The 18,959-nt window shown below is 40.2% G+C and overlaps 1 protein-coding gene across 1 annotated transcript in view; it reads right to left on the bottom strand.

Annotated features, from left to right (window-relative positions):
- The window catches only part of pgghg (protein-glucosylgalactosylhydroxylysine glucosidase), a 41,531-nt gene extending 23,659 nt beyond the window's left edge, over positions 1-17,872 (bottom strand). Inside the window, exons 1-6 of the mRNA XM_048546177.2 lie at positions 17,760-17,872; positions 12,355-12,621; positions 9,122-9,332; positions 5,945-6,380; positions 3,088-3,207; positions 476-607 (exon numbers count right to left, since the gene is read on the bottom strand). Of these exons, the coding sequence (XP_048402134.1) occupies positions 476-607; positions 3,088-3,207; positions 5,945-6,380; positions 9,122-9,332; positions 12,355-12,607 (1,152 nt within the window). The 5' untranslated portion in view covers positions 12,608-12,621; positions 17,760-17,872. The remainder of the gene's footprint in view (positions 1-475; positions 608-3,087; positions 3,208-5,944; positions 6,381-9,121; positions 9,333-12,354; positions 12,622-17,759) is intronic.
- Between the last annotated feature and the right edge of the window lie 1,087 nt (positions 17,873-18,959).

The following is an 18,959-nucleotide window of genomic DNA, read 5'->3' as shown; positions in this document are numbered from 1 at the left end:
CAAGCATAATGGAGCTTGAAAAGTTGAAGTCTGGGTCTAGAAAACTGTCAAAGACAAAACACCAGCAAGGTTGAAACAAGAATTATAATTAGATATCATAAAATTTGGATTTTTAAATCTTCACATAGCAAAGGGAGATAATGAGTTCCAAAATTTTGTGACCCGAGGAAACAATGAACTAGAGGTAGTATGATCAGTCTTGACCTCAACATTAGGATATAGGGAAGAGGAAGACCGTATAAGATAGTACATTTACTGTTTACAAAGAATAAAATCTAAGTTCAGAGCAGCAACTTTCCAGTGATACTGAAAAAAAATTCAAAAAGAAAGATTGCAATGAATAAACAGATTTGAGCAAGAGCTTACTAAAGCATCATATAACAGGTGACATTTTTCTTCTCATCTCCTTAGGTCAAAACTGGAGCAATAATAACATTAGTAACTATATAAGGAATCCTGCAGAAACAGTGCTCACCTGGGTGATGTAAAAATACTGCTGAAATGCAAAAGAGATGTCACCATTGATGTGAATTTCTTTTTGTCCATAAACAGTTTCGTCACAGACCTCAAATCCAGTCACAGCACTCTCCCATGGGTATTTGGCACCCTTATGAAACAAGAGATATTAAGCTTCGCACACAGTGCCCATTTATGCAAGTAAAGCAGATATCAACATTCCTAGCAAACTATGAAGTGCGGTGTAATTAACAGGAGCAGTAACACCAAATATTGATAACAAAAAAACTATTTAGAATTAAGTATTGCATTTTGATTTCTAAAATAAGTATGATATACACCATGGACAAGTGAATGTTTCACTTCTGTCTGATAGTGTATGGTTCGTCTGCAATACAGTGTCAGCTCCCACACATTTAATGTACATAAGAAAAAGCATTTACTGCCATCTGGTACCATACATCTCAATCTTAATTTTATAAATTAGCTAAGATGTGCTCATGGTGTAGAACAAGTAGTGCTGAGAATAGTGTTGTGTTGGTGAGATAGAAGATTATTTTCTTTTATCAAACATAACAAACAAAGGAATCTCCTCAACATAATAAAATGTGAGGCTGGATGAACACAGCAGGCCAAGCAGCATCTGAGGAGCACAAAAGCTGACGTTTTGGGCCTAGACCCTTCATCAGAGAGGGGGATGGGGAAAGGGTTCTGGAATAAATAGGGAGAGAGGGGGAGGCGGACTGAAGATGGAGAGAAAAGAAGATAGGTGGAGAGGAGAGTATAGGTGGGGAGGTAGGGAGGGGATAGGTCAGTCCAGGGAAGACGGACAGGTCAAGGGGGTGGGATGAGGTTAGTAGGCAGGAAATGGAGGTGCGGCTTGGGTTGGGAGGAAGGGATGGGTGAGAGGAAGATAATAAAATGTGAGGCTGGATGAACACAGCAGGCCAAGCAGCATCTCAGGAGCACAAAAGCTGATGTTTCGGGCCTAGACCCTTCATCAGAGAGGGGGATGGGGTGAGGGTTCTGGAATAAATAGGGAGAGAGGGGGAGGCGGACCGAAGATGAAGAGAAAAGAAGATAGATGGAGAGGGTATAGGTGAGGAGATAGGGAGGGGATAGGTCAGTCCAGGGAAGATGGACCGGTCAAGGAGGTGGGATGAGGTTAGTAGGTAGATGAGGGTGCGGCTTGGGGTGGGAGGAAGGGATGGGTGAGAGGAAGAACAGGTTAGGGAGGCAGAGACAGGTTGGACTGGTTTTGGGATGCAGTGGGTGGAGGGGAAGAGCTGGGCTGGTTGTGTGGTGCAGTGGGGGGAGGGGACGAACTGGGCTGGTTTAGGGATGCGGTGGGGGAAAGTGAGATTTTGAAACTGGTGAAGTCTACATTGATACAATTAGGCTGCAGGGTTCCCAGGCGGAATATGAGTTGCTGTTCCTGCAACCTTCGGGTGGCATCATTGTGGCACTGCAGGAGGCCCATGATGGACATGTCATCTAAAGAATGGGAGGGGGAGTGGAAATGGTTTGCGACTGGGAGGTGCAGTTGTTTGTTGCGAACTGAGCGGAGGTGTTCTGCAAAGCGGTCCCCAAGCCTCCGCTTGGTTTCCCCAATGTAGAGGAAGCCACACCGGGTACAGTGGATGCAGTATACCACATTGGCAGATGTGCAGGTGAACCTCTGCTTAATGTGGAATGTCATCTTGGGGCCTTGGATAGGGGTGAGGGAGGAGGTGTGGGGGCAAGTGTAGCATTTCCTGCGGTTGCAGGGTAAGGTGCCGGGTGTGGTGGGGTTCCCCTCATTTTATTATCTTGGATTCTCCAGCATCTGCAGTTCCCACTATCTCTGATACTATTTTAATCTCCTCAACAAATCATTTTCACAAAAGAACTTGGACCATACTGCCATTTAATTTATTTACTCTCTTACACACTTTAATAATTTAATTTTGGGTGCCTTCCATATTACACAACTTAGGTAATATGAAAGCCTATTCACATATTACTGTGGTCTGCACCATCTACCATCAGGGAATGTCACACTGATCTAATAGTCTTTTTTTTAATAGACCAAATGGAAGCAATTTCATTCTATTTACCTCTGCATGTATATAAAAGGCCAGAAAGTAAAGTATCAGGCTCAATTATAATATTGCACTAAATCCTTTTAAACCAAATGAAATAATCCACTGACGTTTACCTAGTCAAACATAACCACAGTGGTCATCATTCATTTCTGGCTGGATAAATTTTTCTCTGAAAATATGGAAAAGTACTCTATTGTTTTGACAGTTATTTATCAGGGTAAGACTTTCCTGGATTTATGGTCAGATGCCTTGGATCACTCAGGTTTAATGGAAATTGGAAAATCAAGTGCAGCAAAACACATTTGTAAAGAAACTTGTCTGACCTTCCTCTGCAAAGTCACTGGAACATGCACATCTGGGCAAATGCCAGCCACTCAGCTCAATGTCAGGAAAAGAACTATCATTTTACTCTCCTGAGAATAAAGCATGGCAGGCACTCATGGAATCTTTTCGGTATCAGGACCAAAATATTCAAAGAGAAGAAAAGGTAAGGGGAAAAAGGCAGGTATGTGAAATGAAACTTACTGTCCTGTTGCTACTCGCTTACCCTGTATCCTTGTTGTCCCGCAATGATCTTCGCAGCAGGAAGTGTCCGAACACGGTTCTTCAGGAGGATGCGTGCGAGCTCCGGATAGAATACAAGTATACTTGGAAACATCCAGGTTTCCTGAAACAAATAATGCCAAATATCTTAAAGAGATCCTGGTAGCTAATAACTAGAATGCAGAACTATTAAGTTAATTAAAAGGGGGAAAGTTGATGATGACATCCTGACACGGATCAGAAATTGTGATGGGCATTTTAGAATTGACAAAAATAGCAACTGAGCTCTCTAACTGTTGTGGTTTAATGTACCATCAACATGGTATGAGATTGAGGTTTGATCTCTAATCCATGTCCATGTTAACTGATCTCATCCCAAATAAAAACAAGGAAGGTTGATTTTTTTCTGAATTTTTCTTTTACTTTACAGAAAAGACTTGGACACACTGGCATCACTTCTTTCCTCTAAAACTTTAACCACTGAGTGCACGGCTAATTAAGATTTGAGGTGTGGCCTTGTTAATTATATTTTTTAATATATTCGTTCATGTACTGTGATCATCAATGTAAGGCCAGCATTTATTGTCCATTCTCAATTTCCTTCGAGAAGATGTCAGTGAGCAGTTAGCCTTCCTGAACTGCTGCAGGCAATCCTGTATCCACAATGCTGTAAATAAGGATATTCCAGGATTTTGACCCAGTAACTGAGTGAGGAACTGAAATATAAGTCAGATGGTTTGTGACTTGGAGAAGATATTCCAAATGCTGGTGTTCTCACATACCTGCTGCCCTTGTTCTTAAAGCAGTAGAGGACTTGGTTTTAGAAGGTGCCATCAACCGAAATTTTAGTGAGCTGCTTCAATGCATCTTGTAAGTAGTACACAAACAAAAGTATCTACTAAACCAGGGGTGAAAGGAGTGAAAGTTTAAAGTGGTTGATGGAGGACTGATCAAGTGAGCTACTTGGTCCTGTATGATGGCAATCATAAGTAGCGCGGAAATTCCTTCACAATCCTAATTTGTGCTTGGGGAGTCAAGAGGTGACTGAGAGCTGCAGAGTTTATATGGATGGTCCTGTTATTGATGGCCATGCTTTGAATGTCAAGGGGAGATGGTTAATTTCTATCTTTTTGGTGATTGTCATTGCCTTGCACTTGTTAGGTGCAATTGAATGAAAAGTGATCAGTAAATATTTTTGTTAGTCATGTGATCTCAATATTTGAACACTGTATCGTTTAATGATGCAAACTGTTTCTAACAATGAAAGCAATGTCATATTAGTCACACTCGTACTAGTCAGCAATTTCTACAAACATCAGTGTCACAATAAAGTTGTAATTTCAAGCAAAGAGTATTCACACAAGTTGTAAAAAAGAAAGATATATACATTTCTGATAATTTAGACGTTAAAGTCACATCAAAGTCAGATAGAAGTCTATTTTGTAAAATTAATGCACAGTTCAAACATATTAGTCTGTAAGGTCTTTGATGCAGAGTGCTTAGCAGAAGTCTAGACACTTGTAAAAATAAACCAAAAAACAGTGAATGCTGGAAATCAGAAAGAAGAGCAAAAATTATTGGGAAAACCCAGCAGTTCTGGCAGCAGTGGAGAGCAAGTAGAGTTAACGCTTCCAAAGAAAGGTCACTGAGCCCAAAACATTAGCTCTGTTTTCTCTCCACAGATGCTGCCAGACCTACTGAGTTGTCCCAGCAATTTATGTCGTTGCTTATATACACATGTAATCTAAAACCATACAGTTTCATCTCACTAATGTTTTATGAATTACATTTTTAATCAAAAATGGAGAAGCACACACTCGGCATAAACAACAGGCAAGGGTAAAATGGACCCAAAAAAGGCCAAGTCGGAGTCATAAAGTCCCACATCTGATGCGCAACAAGTACAGACACCACCATTTTTCACAGAGGGCCATGATTACAAAAGTCTAACCAGTGTTTTATTCAAAGAGATTCATTTTTGTTTTTGAAAACTTTCCCTGATTTACAAGACCTCCAGGGGCCAAACCACAATCATCACAGTCCTATCAATAGATGAAGCCATCGAATTACACAATATGGAAACAGACCCTTTGGTCCAACTCATGTGTTGACCAGATATCCTAAACTGAACTAGTCCCACTTGCCAGCATTTGGCCCATTGCCCTCTAAATCCTTCCTACTCATGTACCCATCCAGATGCCTTTTAAATGTTGTACTCTAGTTAAAAAAAAAAGGAAACTGCATTTATATAATACTTTTCAGGATCATCACTATTATTTTAAAGGCAAATGCAGCAATCAACTGTACACAGTGAATTCCACACACAACAGTGAGATAAAATGATTAGTCTGTCTGTTTCAGTGATGTTGTGAGAGAATCACTGGCCAGTATATCAAGCTGAATTCTCCTGATATTCTTCAAATAGCACCTTGGGACCTGATACTTTTTATATCATTGTCATTAATTCCAACAATATAGTGTTTCCTCATGTTCCCTGTCACTTGGAATAATAGACTCTTGAGATGCTATGTTACTGAGCAGAACCTTTTAAATTATAAGTAGTCACTTAAAATTGATTTTTGTTTTTTTAAAAACTTGCATTCAGCCCTGAAGCTCCAGATATGCTACATTCTGCAAGTATTGAGGACTACCACATCTCTTTATATCCCACCCACTAATGGGCTCCTCAGCTGAAGTGCGAAGAGTATTTAAGTTGCTCTGACCCCTGGAAATCAATTAAGATCAGATTCCATCCAGCAAATAGAATAAGGAGAACATTTATCCATAACAGACGCAGCAAAATTCCTCAAATGTACAAAGTACAGCCATATGATTAGAGTGTCATGTCTAATAGCTCCTACCTGATCCCAGAAAACGTGGCCATGGTAATCTTCTCCTTTACCCCCATTGGAGAGACCTCCAGGGCTTAATCCTACATAGTGGAAGTCAGCAGATGTCAGAGGGGGAAGAGCACTGAGCAGGTAATACAGACACCCATACAGAGCCTTGTTTAACTTTCTGAAGCCTTTAGCACTGATACAGCTCTGTTTCCATAGTGCAGCCCATGCTGCCACATGCGAAGAGTACAGTTGATCTAATTGGATAAGGCTTTGTCCTTCCACAAAACACGCCTTCGCTTGCTCTTCTGTGCCAGCCAGTGCAGTCAAAAATAACCAGGAGTTTCTCTGCTGCTCCGGCAACAGAGTTAATGACTCTGGAAGTGGCACTGAGATCATGTGAACACTTTGTCTTGCAGCCCCTTTGACCTCTGGAGTAAGAGTCTGTCCATGGATGTACCTGAATTACAAGGAAAAGCTTTTCTAGGAAGAATCAAAACAAAGATTTTAACTAATCTCAGCCAACGAACATTGAGAGATACAAATCAAAGTACAGATAGAGCAAAAAGTTAAATTGGTTATTTTGAAACAGGGGTTACCAATTTTGTCATGGGTATCTCTAAGACGTGAAACATTTATGTGGAGGTTACACGGAAGAAATTGTCTAAAGCTGACTTTAGGGTTGAGTGCAAATATGTAAACATTTTAACATCATTTCTAATTTATTCACTTTGCATTTTATCTGTGCAGAGGAAAAGAAAAGAGATCTAAATGCTTCCCAGTGTATTCTTGCTCTACTTGTTGTCTATTTCTTTAATATAAACACATGCTTCACTTAGGAACGGGCTGGAAGATTTATTGTGGGATGTTGGTCTCTGCACTCTTCTGTCACTACACATCCCTCAAAGAGCTGATTGAGCTGCTGAGCGTGGGTTGAAAGACTAAACAGAGGACTCGCCCTCTTCTAGAAGGGTCACCTGGGACAATATACCAATGAATATATCATCTGGTGATGGTGATGATCAGGGCTAAGGGATTTAAAACTCAGTTTAGTATAAATGGTATGACAAGGATTCACACATTTTGGGTGGAATTTTATCAAGAAGGCAATAGCAGTTTTGCAGGTGAAGAAATCCAAATAGTCACATGTCAGAATGGCCCGCTGATCCTGTATACTTCTTGGGCAGTTTCCAACGTAGCAAGTAACAAATACAAAAACATGTTTGGCCTGTTTCATGGAGGTGAGCAGCCAATTAAGCCAATGAAGCTGCCAGCATTTGTTAGCATTGGACTCACCCTCTGCTGAGTCTAGTAATGACTTGGAGTCAACTTCCCAGCCACAACCCAGACAAACTTCAGAGTCTTCTCTCACTGACTCAATTGATGAGCTCATAAAGGTAAAAGTATTACTACTGAGGGCAAAACCATGTCTGTCAATAGGTTCCACAACAGTACAATTTGTGTATTTTTATAGTCAGGCCATCAGTAATAATTTGTAAGACGATAGCTGAAAAACATTGAAAGGACATTTAATTTGGGCTCAGTGGAGTGGGGGAGCCATGCAAAAGGTTAACAAAAGTTTCATTCACCCAGCTATGAAGTGCACAAACGTTTGGCATTATACATGGCAATAAATTCTAATTCTAATTCTAGTTCATTGTCTAAATATCAACTGTCACTCCAAACATACCTAACCACATACAACAATCTCATGTCATATTTGTAATATCTTATAGTCATTGCTTACATCTATTATCATTTGTACATTTTCCGCTATTCTCAGGCATTAAAGAGGTTAAAATATTAAACTTGCATATTATTATGGATGGTCAGACAGCTGGTGGATCTATAAGGGGATCCACAATAAATAAAGTTTGTGAACCATTTTTTTAGGTGAAGAATACTCAGTAGATGAACATTTGGAGGACGATAATGCTGTCTATAATACCGAGATAACCAGTTAAACAACACTGCTTCTATGGTCAACCCAGGCAGCCAACACAATGGGCTGAATTTCCAAAGTAGGTTCTGTTCATCCCCTGTAGTTTCAGCAGAAAAGCAACATAAACTTTTAAAAATAGATCAAGCTACATTTATGACATTTCTCTGGGGTTTCTGCAACTATTCTAATAATCTGATGGTGGATGAATGGAAGGTTCCCATCCCCAGCGTACTTGAGCTGGGAGGGAGAAACAAAAATCAGCCAACATTTTCTGTCTTGGAGATTATTACTCTTACATGTTGACAATGGTGAAGTAGGACTTAGAACCTTCTGTCGATCACCATAGTTGACAAGCTTGCTAATATTAGTTGCACACATGCTTGAATGCCTCAGGAAAAGTCAGCATCTTCAGCAGTCAAGTTTCCAAAATTGGAAGTTAGCAATTTATATATAATTAAATATGACAATGGAATAGTAAATATGTTCAATTTCCAAAATAGATGAGAACCTTTGGGAGCACTTACTGTTGGGGTGATCAGATTAGTGTCTATTGCTTTTTGTAATATAATTTCAGTATTTACAAAATTTGTCCCAATCATCAAATCAACATACAAAATTGGATTTCCAGATACAACTTTACATTGTAATCATTCATTAGTTGTCCTCATGTTATCAGCAAAGTATTTCTGCATGGATGATGTTGAATAGATCAAATGGAAGCTTCACCTAAACTTAATGCTGCAAAGCCGTCCAAAGATTTTCAACGGTGTGCACATTGAGAGAAAAATATAAAAACCAAAGTCATGCTTCAATGAGAAAAAAGTGTAAGGATATCAATATTATAAAATAGATGAAGCTCGAAAAGACAGGGTGGCAGTTTAAACAGGTATTTCACCAAAGAGACAACAGCAGATTGTTAAATTAGCAATTACGGTCAAAGGGAAAAAATAAGCAACATAAGAGGGTCCAGATGAGTTAGGCAAGGGGGAGAAATGATCAGGCTAAATATTCAACAGAGGACCACGTCAACATGCATACAGCACTGTCCTTCAAATCGAACAGCTCTTGGAGATTGATCAGTCTCAGAATGAGATACTGGAACACTGACTGTGCCATGAAACAAGATCTCAACAGCTCCATGAGGAAAAGAGGAAAGAGAATAGTAGAAAGGAAATTTTATCTAAGTAACACTAAATGTAAAAACTTTGTTGCTCTAAACAGCAACATTTGGCATCAAGAATCAGAGACCTGATCCTTACTTTGCTCCCATGAAATCTGGTCCACTCACAAAATCAATATTCTGGCTGTGGGGAACAAATGACGATTTTATCTGGGCTGTACACTGCTCCTTGGAAATGGTTAATCGCTCCAAAGTTATGGTGAGAACCATGAGATGAATCTGAGTGCGATGGGCAAATATCTGCTGGATCATCCTGAAATTCTGTGTCTCTATAATATAGCTAAACACACCTAGGGAAAGGAAAGCAACAATCATTATGCAACTGGTAAAGGGAATTCTAGAAACTTATGTCCTGAAAAAGGAATCACCATACAGGTTATTTTAGCTTTAGGAAATATAGGCAGAGAAACCGTTAACATGTATTTAAGAAAAAACAGCAGTTGAACAACAGTATCTTATACTTTTATTTGCCTTCTAGACCAGAATGCTAAAGGCACCTCCAAACATAAAAACAGCAGGGCAATAAACAGCAACAGTTCATAGTCTTTACCAGAACCGACAGCACAGGCAGAAGGTGGGACAAGGGTGTGCAATCCGCTTTTGGGAGCTTGGAAAGAACCACCAAGCAGTACCTGAAAGTTAGTAATTTCTGGATTACTCCAGGTGCCATTTGCCAGTTAATATCAAAGTAGAGGGACAGAGCAGATGGAAGTGTGGCAGGAGAGGTAGTGCAGAAGCGTGGTTTTTGATTTGTGGGATATTAGACTGATCCATACAGACTAGAAGAGGGTGCAGCTGAGCATAGCTATAACCAAATTCCTTGTGGGACCATATGTTAGTGCAATTGGAGAGGCTTTGAACTAATTTGACAGGGTGATGGGAACAATAATGCAGCATCAGGAAAGATAAACAAAGTGCACAAAGAGTTAATGCGAAGCAGTCAGAACTGACGTAACAAACAGGAAAATACGAAGCAGAGTCAGTGACTCGAAACATTAACTCTGCTGTCTTCCCACAGATGCTGTTGAGTTTCGCCAGCAATTTCTGCTTCCATGTGAGGAAAACATTTGATGTGATCAATCTGAAAAGGGAAGGCAAAGGTCTAAGATAGGTTTACACAGTTCATATATGCAAATACAGAAAGTGTGATGGATAAGGTTGGTGAATTGCAGGAAATAGCCAGATCGGAATATAATGTTGCGGCAATATCAGAGACTTGCTCCAAACAGGAGAAGAATTGATACTAGACATTTCTGGACGTAAAGTGTTCAGGAAAGAAATGGGGTAAGAGAAGGTTGGTGACTATAAAGACAAAGGAGAATATTACACTGCTGGTGACACAGGGCAATGTCAGGGACTGAAATTATTTGGTTGGTGTTAAGAAACAATGGAGACACAATTACAGTGCTGGGTGTATATTGTAGCCAACAAATCTGTAGGGAAATTACAGAGAGGTGCATAAACTGCGCAGTGATGGTGGGGGAGGAGGGGCAGTAATAAAGAGGGGGAAGAGTTTACGAAGTGTGATCTGAAGAATTCTTTTGATCAGACTTTTTTCTGACCCAATAAGGAAGAGGACATTATAATAAACAGAGAATTTCAGGTGCTGGAAATCTGAAAATAAAACAGAAAGCAGTGGAGAAACACAGCAGACCTGGCTGTCTGAGGAGAGCAAAACAGTTATGGGGATGTGGGGGATGCTTAGAGAAGAAGACAGAGACAGAGAGAGAGAGACAGAGAGAGAGAAAGTGAGAGAGAGATTAGACAGGGACAGGCAATCAAAGAGATTGCTGATGATAAGCCGAGAGGCAGAGATTATAGATGGGTGTGATGTTAATGAGAAGGGTAATTGTTTGATGGCAGACCACACAGGACAGGGCCTAGGATGTAGGAGTAGGGAGTAAACAATGGAGAGAGTATACCCATTCTGAAATTGGCAAACTCAATGTTGAGTCCTGAAGACCGTAAGGTGCCTAGGCAGAAGATGAGGTGTTGTTCCTTCAGTTTGCCTTGAGCCTCACTGGAGCCCTGCAGCAGGCCTAAGACACAAATGTTGGCATGGTTATGCCTTGGCTTACTGCAGTGCTCCAGTAGGTCAATGGGTTTTTAACAGGAGATGATCTAGCTACAATTAAGATACATTTCCATTGGGGGAAGATAGAACAACCAAAACCAGAATTCCATACATTGTCAAAGAAACGGAAAAATGAATATATTCAAAAATCTTGAGTAAGGAGTTATGAAATGTTAAGAAAAATAGTATAGATGAAGTCATTCTAACCATAATGTCATATTGCAGCTGTACAGGACATTGGTTAGGCCATCTTTAGAATACAGTGTGCCATTCTGGTCTTCTTGCTTTGGGAATGATGTTGTGAAACTTGAAAGGATTCAGAAAAGATTTACAAGGATGTTGCCAGGGATGGAGGTTTGAGCAATAGGGAAAGGCTAAATAGGCTGGGGCTATTTTCCCTGGAGCGTAGGAAGCTGAGGGGTGACCTTATAGACATTTATAAAACCTTGATGGGAATAAGTAGAGCAAATAGACAAGGTCTTTTCCCTGGGGTGGGAGGGTCCAAAACTAGAGGGCATTAGTTTAAGGTGAGGGGGAAAGACTTAAAAGGGTCCTCAGGGGCAACTTTTTCATGCAGAGGGTGGTGGTCATATGGAATGAGCAGCTGGAGGAAGTGGTAGAGGCCGGTACAATTACAACATTTAAAAGGCATTTGGATGGGGATATGAATAGGAAGGGTTTAGTGGGATATGGACCAAATGCTGGCAAAAGGGACTGGGGTATCTAGTCGGCATGGACAAGCTGGACTTCAGAGTCTGTTTCTGTGCCGTACATCTCTATGACCTTATGAGTGGAACTTTGCTCCTAACTCTAGAATATGTAAATTGGCACCAAGGCCTAGATTGTCCACCCATTGTTTGTAAAAAAAATTAGTTATTATTCTAACTGTAAATTGGTAACCTCAAACAAAGGCCACAAAATAGGTGGCACGGAATTGAACATGTCACGCTAAAGTTTGGACTAAAACATTGTTTTATCAGCAGCAGAAACTTTATTCTGTGTCTAACCACTTTGCATCTAATCTTGGAGATGTCATTGCTGGTGCATTATGAGTCACAAAGGGAAGTATCTGTTTCTATAGAACTTACGTTTCTCGATTGCTAAGAAGAAACAATCACACAAAAACAATGATATTAGTGTCAGACATTAACTATCTGCAAAGAAAACCTGCATCGAGAGACAATCAGGGAAAAAGCATTTGTAAATTTAAAAAATTAAAAATAAATAATTTATTTTACCTATCTGTGTGTTCAAAGTGTAGGTTTCTTTCAACATTCTCTCATCAGGTATGCTCAGTCTGACATTAACAGGAGATGGTACATCTGCCCGACAGCTGTCACCATTTGCACCATTATATACTCCATTAATATGCATTACGTCACCATACACTCTAGTGCCAAGGTATCCATTGGCAACTGTTGCCATAAAGCGAAGGTCAGAAGGCAATGTATCACTGGAAAATACAGCAGGGTCATCTTCATAATCTGACATATTGCATGCGGCATCTAAATGAGGAGAAAATATTTCAGAAAATTAAATCCGATGACTTATTCCCCCACCCCCAAACTCCATGATAATGTACTGTGTTTTACTTTCTTACAGGCCCAGAGTGGAAGAATGGAACAAGTAGTTGACTTGAGGTGGTGTGATATACTGATGTTCTGCCATTAACATGCCATTAAACTCATGCTAGTTCCTATAACACAAGTCAAGACATGGCTCACAAAGTATTTCAAAATGTAATGAACTCCTATGACAGCTCTGGGTATTTACACAGGTGCATGACAATCACAGGTACTTGTACATCTGCCCTGAAGCAAAACAACTTGGGCATACTGCAAGAGGCCTGAGCTCAGTAAGACGGAGATTTGAGACTATATACCATTATGCTATGACATAGCAATGAATTCATGAACACATACCTTAAAAGGTATAACACACATGTGCTGTGAGACGTAACATAACAGAATTGACACTTTTTTTGAATACAAAATCATCGTGTAACATGTCTTTTCTTATGTTGCTGTTTTTTCTTTTGCCTACTACCTTGATCCTGTGCCCTCTGGTTCTCAATCCTTCCAGTATTATAAAAAGCGTCTCATGTACTTGTCCAGACCCTCAAGATTTGGATTAATTATCATCTGATTTCCTATTAATCCTCCCTTCTCCAAGGAGATTAGTCCCAATTTCTCCATCCTTTTCATTTCAAGGGTTTAAAATTGATGAGAAGAAGTTATTTTTTGTTTGTTTTTAAAGTTGGTAAGAAACCAGGACCAGATGAAATGCATCCAAGGCTACTGAAGGAAGGGAGAGGAGAAATTGCAGAGACACTGAACATAATGCTCCAATCTTTCTTAGACACAGGGGTAATGCCACTGAACTCAAGAATTGCAAATGTTGCAATCTTATCCAAAAAAGGCTGTGAAGATAAGACGAGCAACTATAAGCCAATCAGTCTAAATTAGTGGTGGGCAAGCTTTTTAAAAAGATCATTCAGAGCAAAAATAATGGTCAATAAGGCAAATGCTGGTTTATGAAGGCAGGCCAGGACAGACACAAGGGCAAACCAACACTAACTTACTTGAGTTTTTTTTGAGGTAAGAGGAGTTTGTTGAGGGCAGTGCTGTTGATTTGGTGTGCATGACTTCCAGAAAACATCAGGTAAAGTGCTGCACAGCAGTTTTGTGAATAAAGTTAGAAATAAAAGGTACAATAGCAAAATGGATATAAAGAGGCTGAGTGACACGAAAGAAAGTGTGGTGAATGGTTTTTCAGAATGGAGGAAGGTTTGAAGTAGAGTTTTCCAGAACCCCAGCACTTCTTCATTTTATATTAACGTGCTAGATCTTGGTGCATGGGTCACAATGCTAAAAATTGTGTAACAAAGTTGGTATAGTACTTGTGGGTTGGAAGGCAGGACATTGGGATTTAATGTTTGTAAAATGAGAGGGGTGGGGGGGTGGTGGAGAGTGTGTAGTCCCTTTAAAAATAATGTGTTTTTTCTATGCTTGGATATTTTTTAAAAAGTGCAGGTGCACGGAGACTCCTGCAATTGAAACATTGTATCAAAAGGCTGATGGTTAGCCAGGCAACCAGTTTGAATATCAACGAACAAATTTAAACCAGGCACTTTGAGGCTAAAGCCAATTAAATTTATATAGAACATAGAACAGTACAGCACAGAACAGGCCCTTCAGCCCACGATGTTGTGCCAACCATTGATCCTCATGTATGCACCCTCAAATTTCTGTGACCATATGCATGTCCAGCAGTCTCTTAAATGTCCCCAATGACCTTGCTTCCACAACTGCTGCTGCCAAACGCATTCCATGCTCTCACAACTCTCTGTATAAAGAACCCGCCTCTGACATCCCCTCTATACTTTCCTCCAACCAACTTAAAACTATGACCCCTCGTGTTAGCCTTTTCTGCCCTGGGAAATAGTCTCTGGCTATCAACTCTATCTATGCCTCTCATTATCTTGTATACCTCAATTAGGTGCCCTCTCCTCCTCCTTTTCTCCAATGAAAAAAGTCCGAGCTCAGTCAACCTCTCTTCATAAGATAAGCCTTCCAGTCCAGGCAGCATCCTGGTAAACCTCCTCTGAACCGTCTCCAAAGCATCCACATCTTTCCTATAATAGGGCGACCAGAACTGGACGCAGTATTCCAAGTGCGTCTAACCAAAGTTTTATAGAGCTGCAACAAGATCTCACGACTCTTAAACTCAATCCCCCTGTTAATGAAAGCCAAAACACCATATGCTTTCTTAACAACCCTGTCCACTTGGGTGGCCATTTTAAGGGATCTATGTATCTGCACACCAAGATCCCTCTGTTCCTCCACACTGCCAAGAATCCTATCCTTAATCCTGTACTCAGCTTTCAAATTCAACCTTCCAAAATGCATCACCTTGCATTTATCCAGGTTGAACTCCATCTGCTACTTCTCAGCCCATCTCTGCATCCTGTCAATGTCCCGCTGCAGCCTACAACAGCCCTCTATACTGTCAACGACACCTCCAACCTTCGTATCTGATGGTTTTAACAACTTAGGACCAATCCTACTGTAAGAAATAAAAAGGTCAAGGGTATAAAAGAAGAGGGTATTTGAAAATTGGTGTGAGAGCAACTGCCGTCTGTTAGAATTAACAACCAGCAACTCTAACACAAAAAAAAATTAGTAGTTCTTACAGAATTCTCTAAGATCTCAGAAAGCCATCATCTGACTAAAGGTACAGTGGCACTCTTAGACAATATCCCTGACACAAGAATTTGACAGAGAAAGGTGCTCCGGACTTAAGATCAGTGGAAAAGGCACAGAACATTCTGCAAGATGTATCCTGGCTGTAATTTTGACAGACTAAGTTTAAACCTTTTTATAATATTTGTTTATATAAGTGGGAGTTGTATTTATTGGAACTTGTCTGTAGAATTTTGTTCTATTAATGAGTAGTTAATAGTTAAGGGGGAATTATTTGGTTTATTAATAGTTCTGTTAATTTGTTCACCATTAGAATTAGATAAAATTAATTGTTACTTGTTGATTATAGAGTGACTATCAGGAGTTAATTTCATTTAACCTCTCCTTGAGAAAAGATTGAGTGAGAGGCAGGTTATAACAGATTATAAGGTGAGGAAAGCTTCTCTGAGTGTTTCGGTTTTAGTTATCGGGGGGTGTTTACCTTTGCTTTGCAACAACTGTGGATAGCTGAAATTTTCTAAGTACTGCAACACATGAGAAAAGTAGTGTCAAACTTCAAAATGGTATGAACCATGTGACAGATGAAATTTTATTGCTGGGAAGTGTAATGTGTTTTTTTTGTAGGATGAATACAGGGAAACAATAACTTTAAACAAAAGATTCTATTCTAAAGGAGGTGCAAGAGAAAGACTAGGTCTATTCTATAAATAGCTGGCAGGTCATGTTGACAGCACAGTTAATAATCATGAGGAGTCCTGGGCTTTATCAAGAGAGGCAGAGAGTACAAAATTAAGGAAGTTATACCAAACCAGTATCAAACACTGGTGTGGCCTCAGTTGAAGTATTGCATCCTATCATGGGCACGAGACTTTAGAAATGATGAGAAGGTATGGAAAAAGTGTTCCATAGATGAGTACTTAAGTTAAATGCTGGGCATATCATCATAGCCTTTCTTACAAAGGGCTGTAACATGTGCAATTCTTGACTTTGCTGGCACCACCCAAGTCTGAGGAAAGATTGGAAAATTATGGTCAGTGTCTCTGCAATTTCTCCTGACTTGCCTCAGGAGCTCTGGGTGTATCTCATCTGGATCTGGTGTCTATCAATTGTAAAAACAAACAAAAAACCCACCTCCTCATTAATTTTAATGCTTTAAACTTAACTACCTCTCTCACCAGGACCTGTGCAGCCTCTTCTTCCCTGGTTAACACAGATGCAAAATATTAATTTAGTACTTCAGCCATGCACTCCACCTCCTTACATACAAGTCCTTCTGATCTCCCATTAGTCCCACTTGTCTATAGAAGTTTCAGGATTCCCTTTTTAGGTTAGCTGCCTGTCATTTCTCATACTCTTTCTTTGCTTCTCATTGTCTTATTTTAAATCTCCTCTGAAACTTCTTTCTTCAGTCTGTTTCTCAGTGGGATTATCCACCTGATCTGTTACAAACACACTTTTTCTGTTTCAGATTAATCTCGAACTCTTCCATCATCCAGGGAGCTCTGAATTTGTTTGTTCTCTTTCCCATGGAGTACAAGCAAAGTATGTCTTGTCTGATAATAGTCCATTGTTCAGCTGCAGTTTTACTGTCAGTCTTTGATCCCTAATTGTTTGAGTTAGATCAATTCTTACATAGTTGAAACTGGCTTCCTCCCAGTGAGTTATTCTTGTTCTGGTTTACATCTCTTCCCTGGAAGGCCCTAAACCGCGATACAACGATCATTATTTGCTGCTCCAATTCATCCTCCATGAACCACTCCCATCCCATGAACCAGACTTTGCCTCCTTTTACTGGACTGAAACATACCGACTTTTGTCTAGTCTCGAACTGTCTGCGTGGGGGGCGTGAGGTGGAAAAGAAAATTCAGTTCTAGGCAGGTATTTCCTTCCTTCTCTGGAACTGCTACAGGACCGAAGTTATTGTTTTGCAAAAAACTTGTTGTCACTTGATATTTGCCACTTTAAACCGTCCAAGTAAACTAGAAGAAGTTCAGTCTCTGCCTGAATATAACCAAGATTGATCAGATTTTCCTCGCATAAGCCCCGACTCCTTCTCCAGTTACAACTTGTTTATTTTGCAGACCTAGCGTTCAATCTATCCATGAAACAAAGTTCAAGCCTTACAGTTTCAGCAACTTCTCCTTTAACCGGCCTTTCACTGTCCGAAACAAAAAAGTTACATTTATTCCAACCAGGAAATAAAAGTTCGCAGGTTCAGACGTCTCTCGGAGAACAAGAGCTTCTAAAACTTAAAACGCTAACAGGAATAGAAGAAACTACCCGCGCCAAGCGCCCCGTCCCATTTTAACGGGACAAAGCTAACAGTTAGTTACGTAGCGTTAATCAAACGGTGACTGCCAGTTCCCAACTCTTTCCTGTATCAGGTTTGATTTTTTAAACCACCTTAAATAAACCAACGAATGCAAATTCTGACCACTCACTAACAGTCTCAGGGCAAGCGCCTAACTTTCTCCAGGCCTTCGACTGGACACCGCTGTTCCTGGCCTTACAATCGGTTCTTCGGGGGGAAGGGGGAAAATCAAAGTCAGCACAAACCCTCCCTTTTCTACACGTAACTCGCCTCAGAACTAGAACAGCATGGGGGCGGGACCAAAACTGTTCACAGTCTTCCAGCAGTGGTCTGACTAGTTTTAGCAAAACCTCCCTATTTTCTTTTACTCTATTCCCTTCGAACTACCTGTAAAGGCCAACATTCCATTTTCCTACCCTATTACCCACTGAACTTGAATGATGGTTTCTGTCAATCATGGATGAGGAGTCCCAAATCCTTTTGTTTTAAGCTTGCTGTAGGTTTTTTTTCCATTTAAATAATATTCAGCTATTATTCTTCCCAAAGTGGCATAACCTCATGTTTCCCCACATCTTCCATCTGCCAAGTTTTTGCCCAGTCAGGTAACCTGTCTATATCCGTATATCTGTGCTCCTGAGATGCTGCTTGGCCTGCTGTGTTCATCCAGCCTCACATTTTATTATCTATATCCGTCTGCAGACTCTTTTGTGTCACGTCTCCCACTTGCCATTCCACCTATTTTTGTGCAGAAGCTAGTGAAAAGTAAATGAAGGGCTAAAATATCAGCACAATGTACAATGGGATCCTCAGATCTGTCTGTCTCTGACTTGACCGACTAAGTCATTGGGGAATTTAACTGACATTGAGTGTCTTACCCGCCACTCTTTCCCTCGTTTACTTTAATAATACTTGTGTGGAGGTCTTTGTGGCTTAGTGGGTAGTCCCCCTTGACCCTGAGCCAGAATGTCTGTGTTCAAGTCCAAGAACATTCAAGAGTAGACCAAACAAGTTGACCAAACAACAGTCACTAAAATAAAAGATAAATTAAATAAAATTAAAATAAATACTGAAGATGTTGGAAGCATCACCAAAAAATAGAAGTGTTAGACAAACCCAATAGGTCTTGCATCACCTATAGAGAGAGAAACACATGACTCATTGTGCATTGAGTATCGGAGTTGGGAGATCATGTTGTGGCTGTACAGGGCATTTGTTAGGCCATTTTTGGAATACTTCACGCAATTTCGGTCTCTCTCCTATAGCATGAATGTTGTGAAAGGGGTTCAGAAAAGATTTACAAGGATGTTGCCAGGGTTGGAGGTTTGAGCTA

Source organism: Stegostoma tigrinum, chromosome 17 (genome assembly GCF_030684315.1).
Source record: "Stegostoma tigrinum isolate sSteTig4 chromosome 17, sSteTig4.hap1, whole genome shotgun sequence".
Classification (NCBI taxonomy): Eukaryota; Metazoa; Chordata; class Chondrichthyes; order Orectolobiformes; family Stegostomatidae; genus Stegostoma; species Stegostoma tigrinum.
The sequence above is the reverse complement of the archived record's forward strand: the minus strand, read 5'-3'. Positions and strand labels throughout refer to the sequence as shown.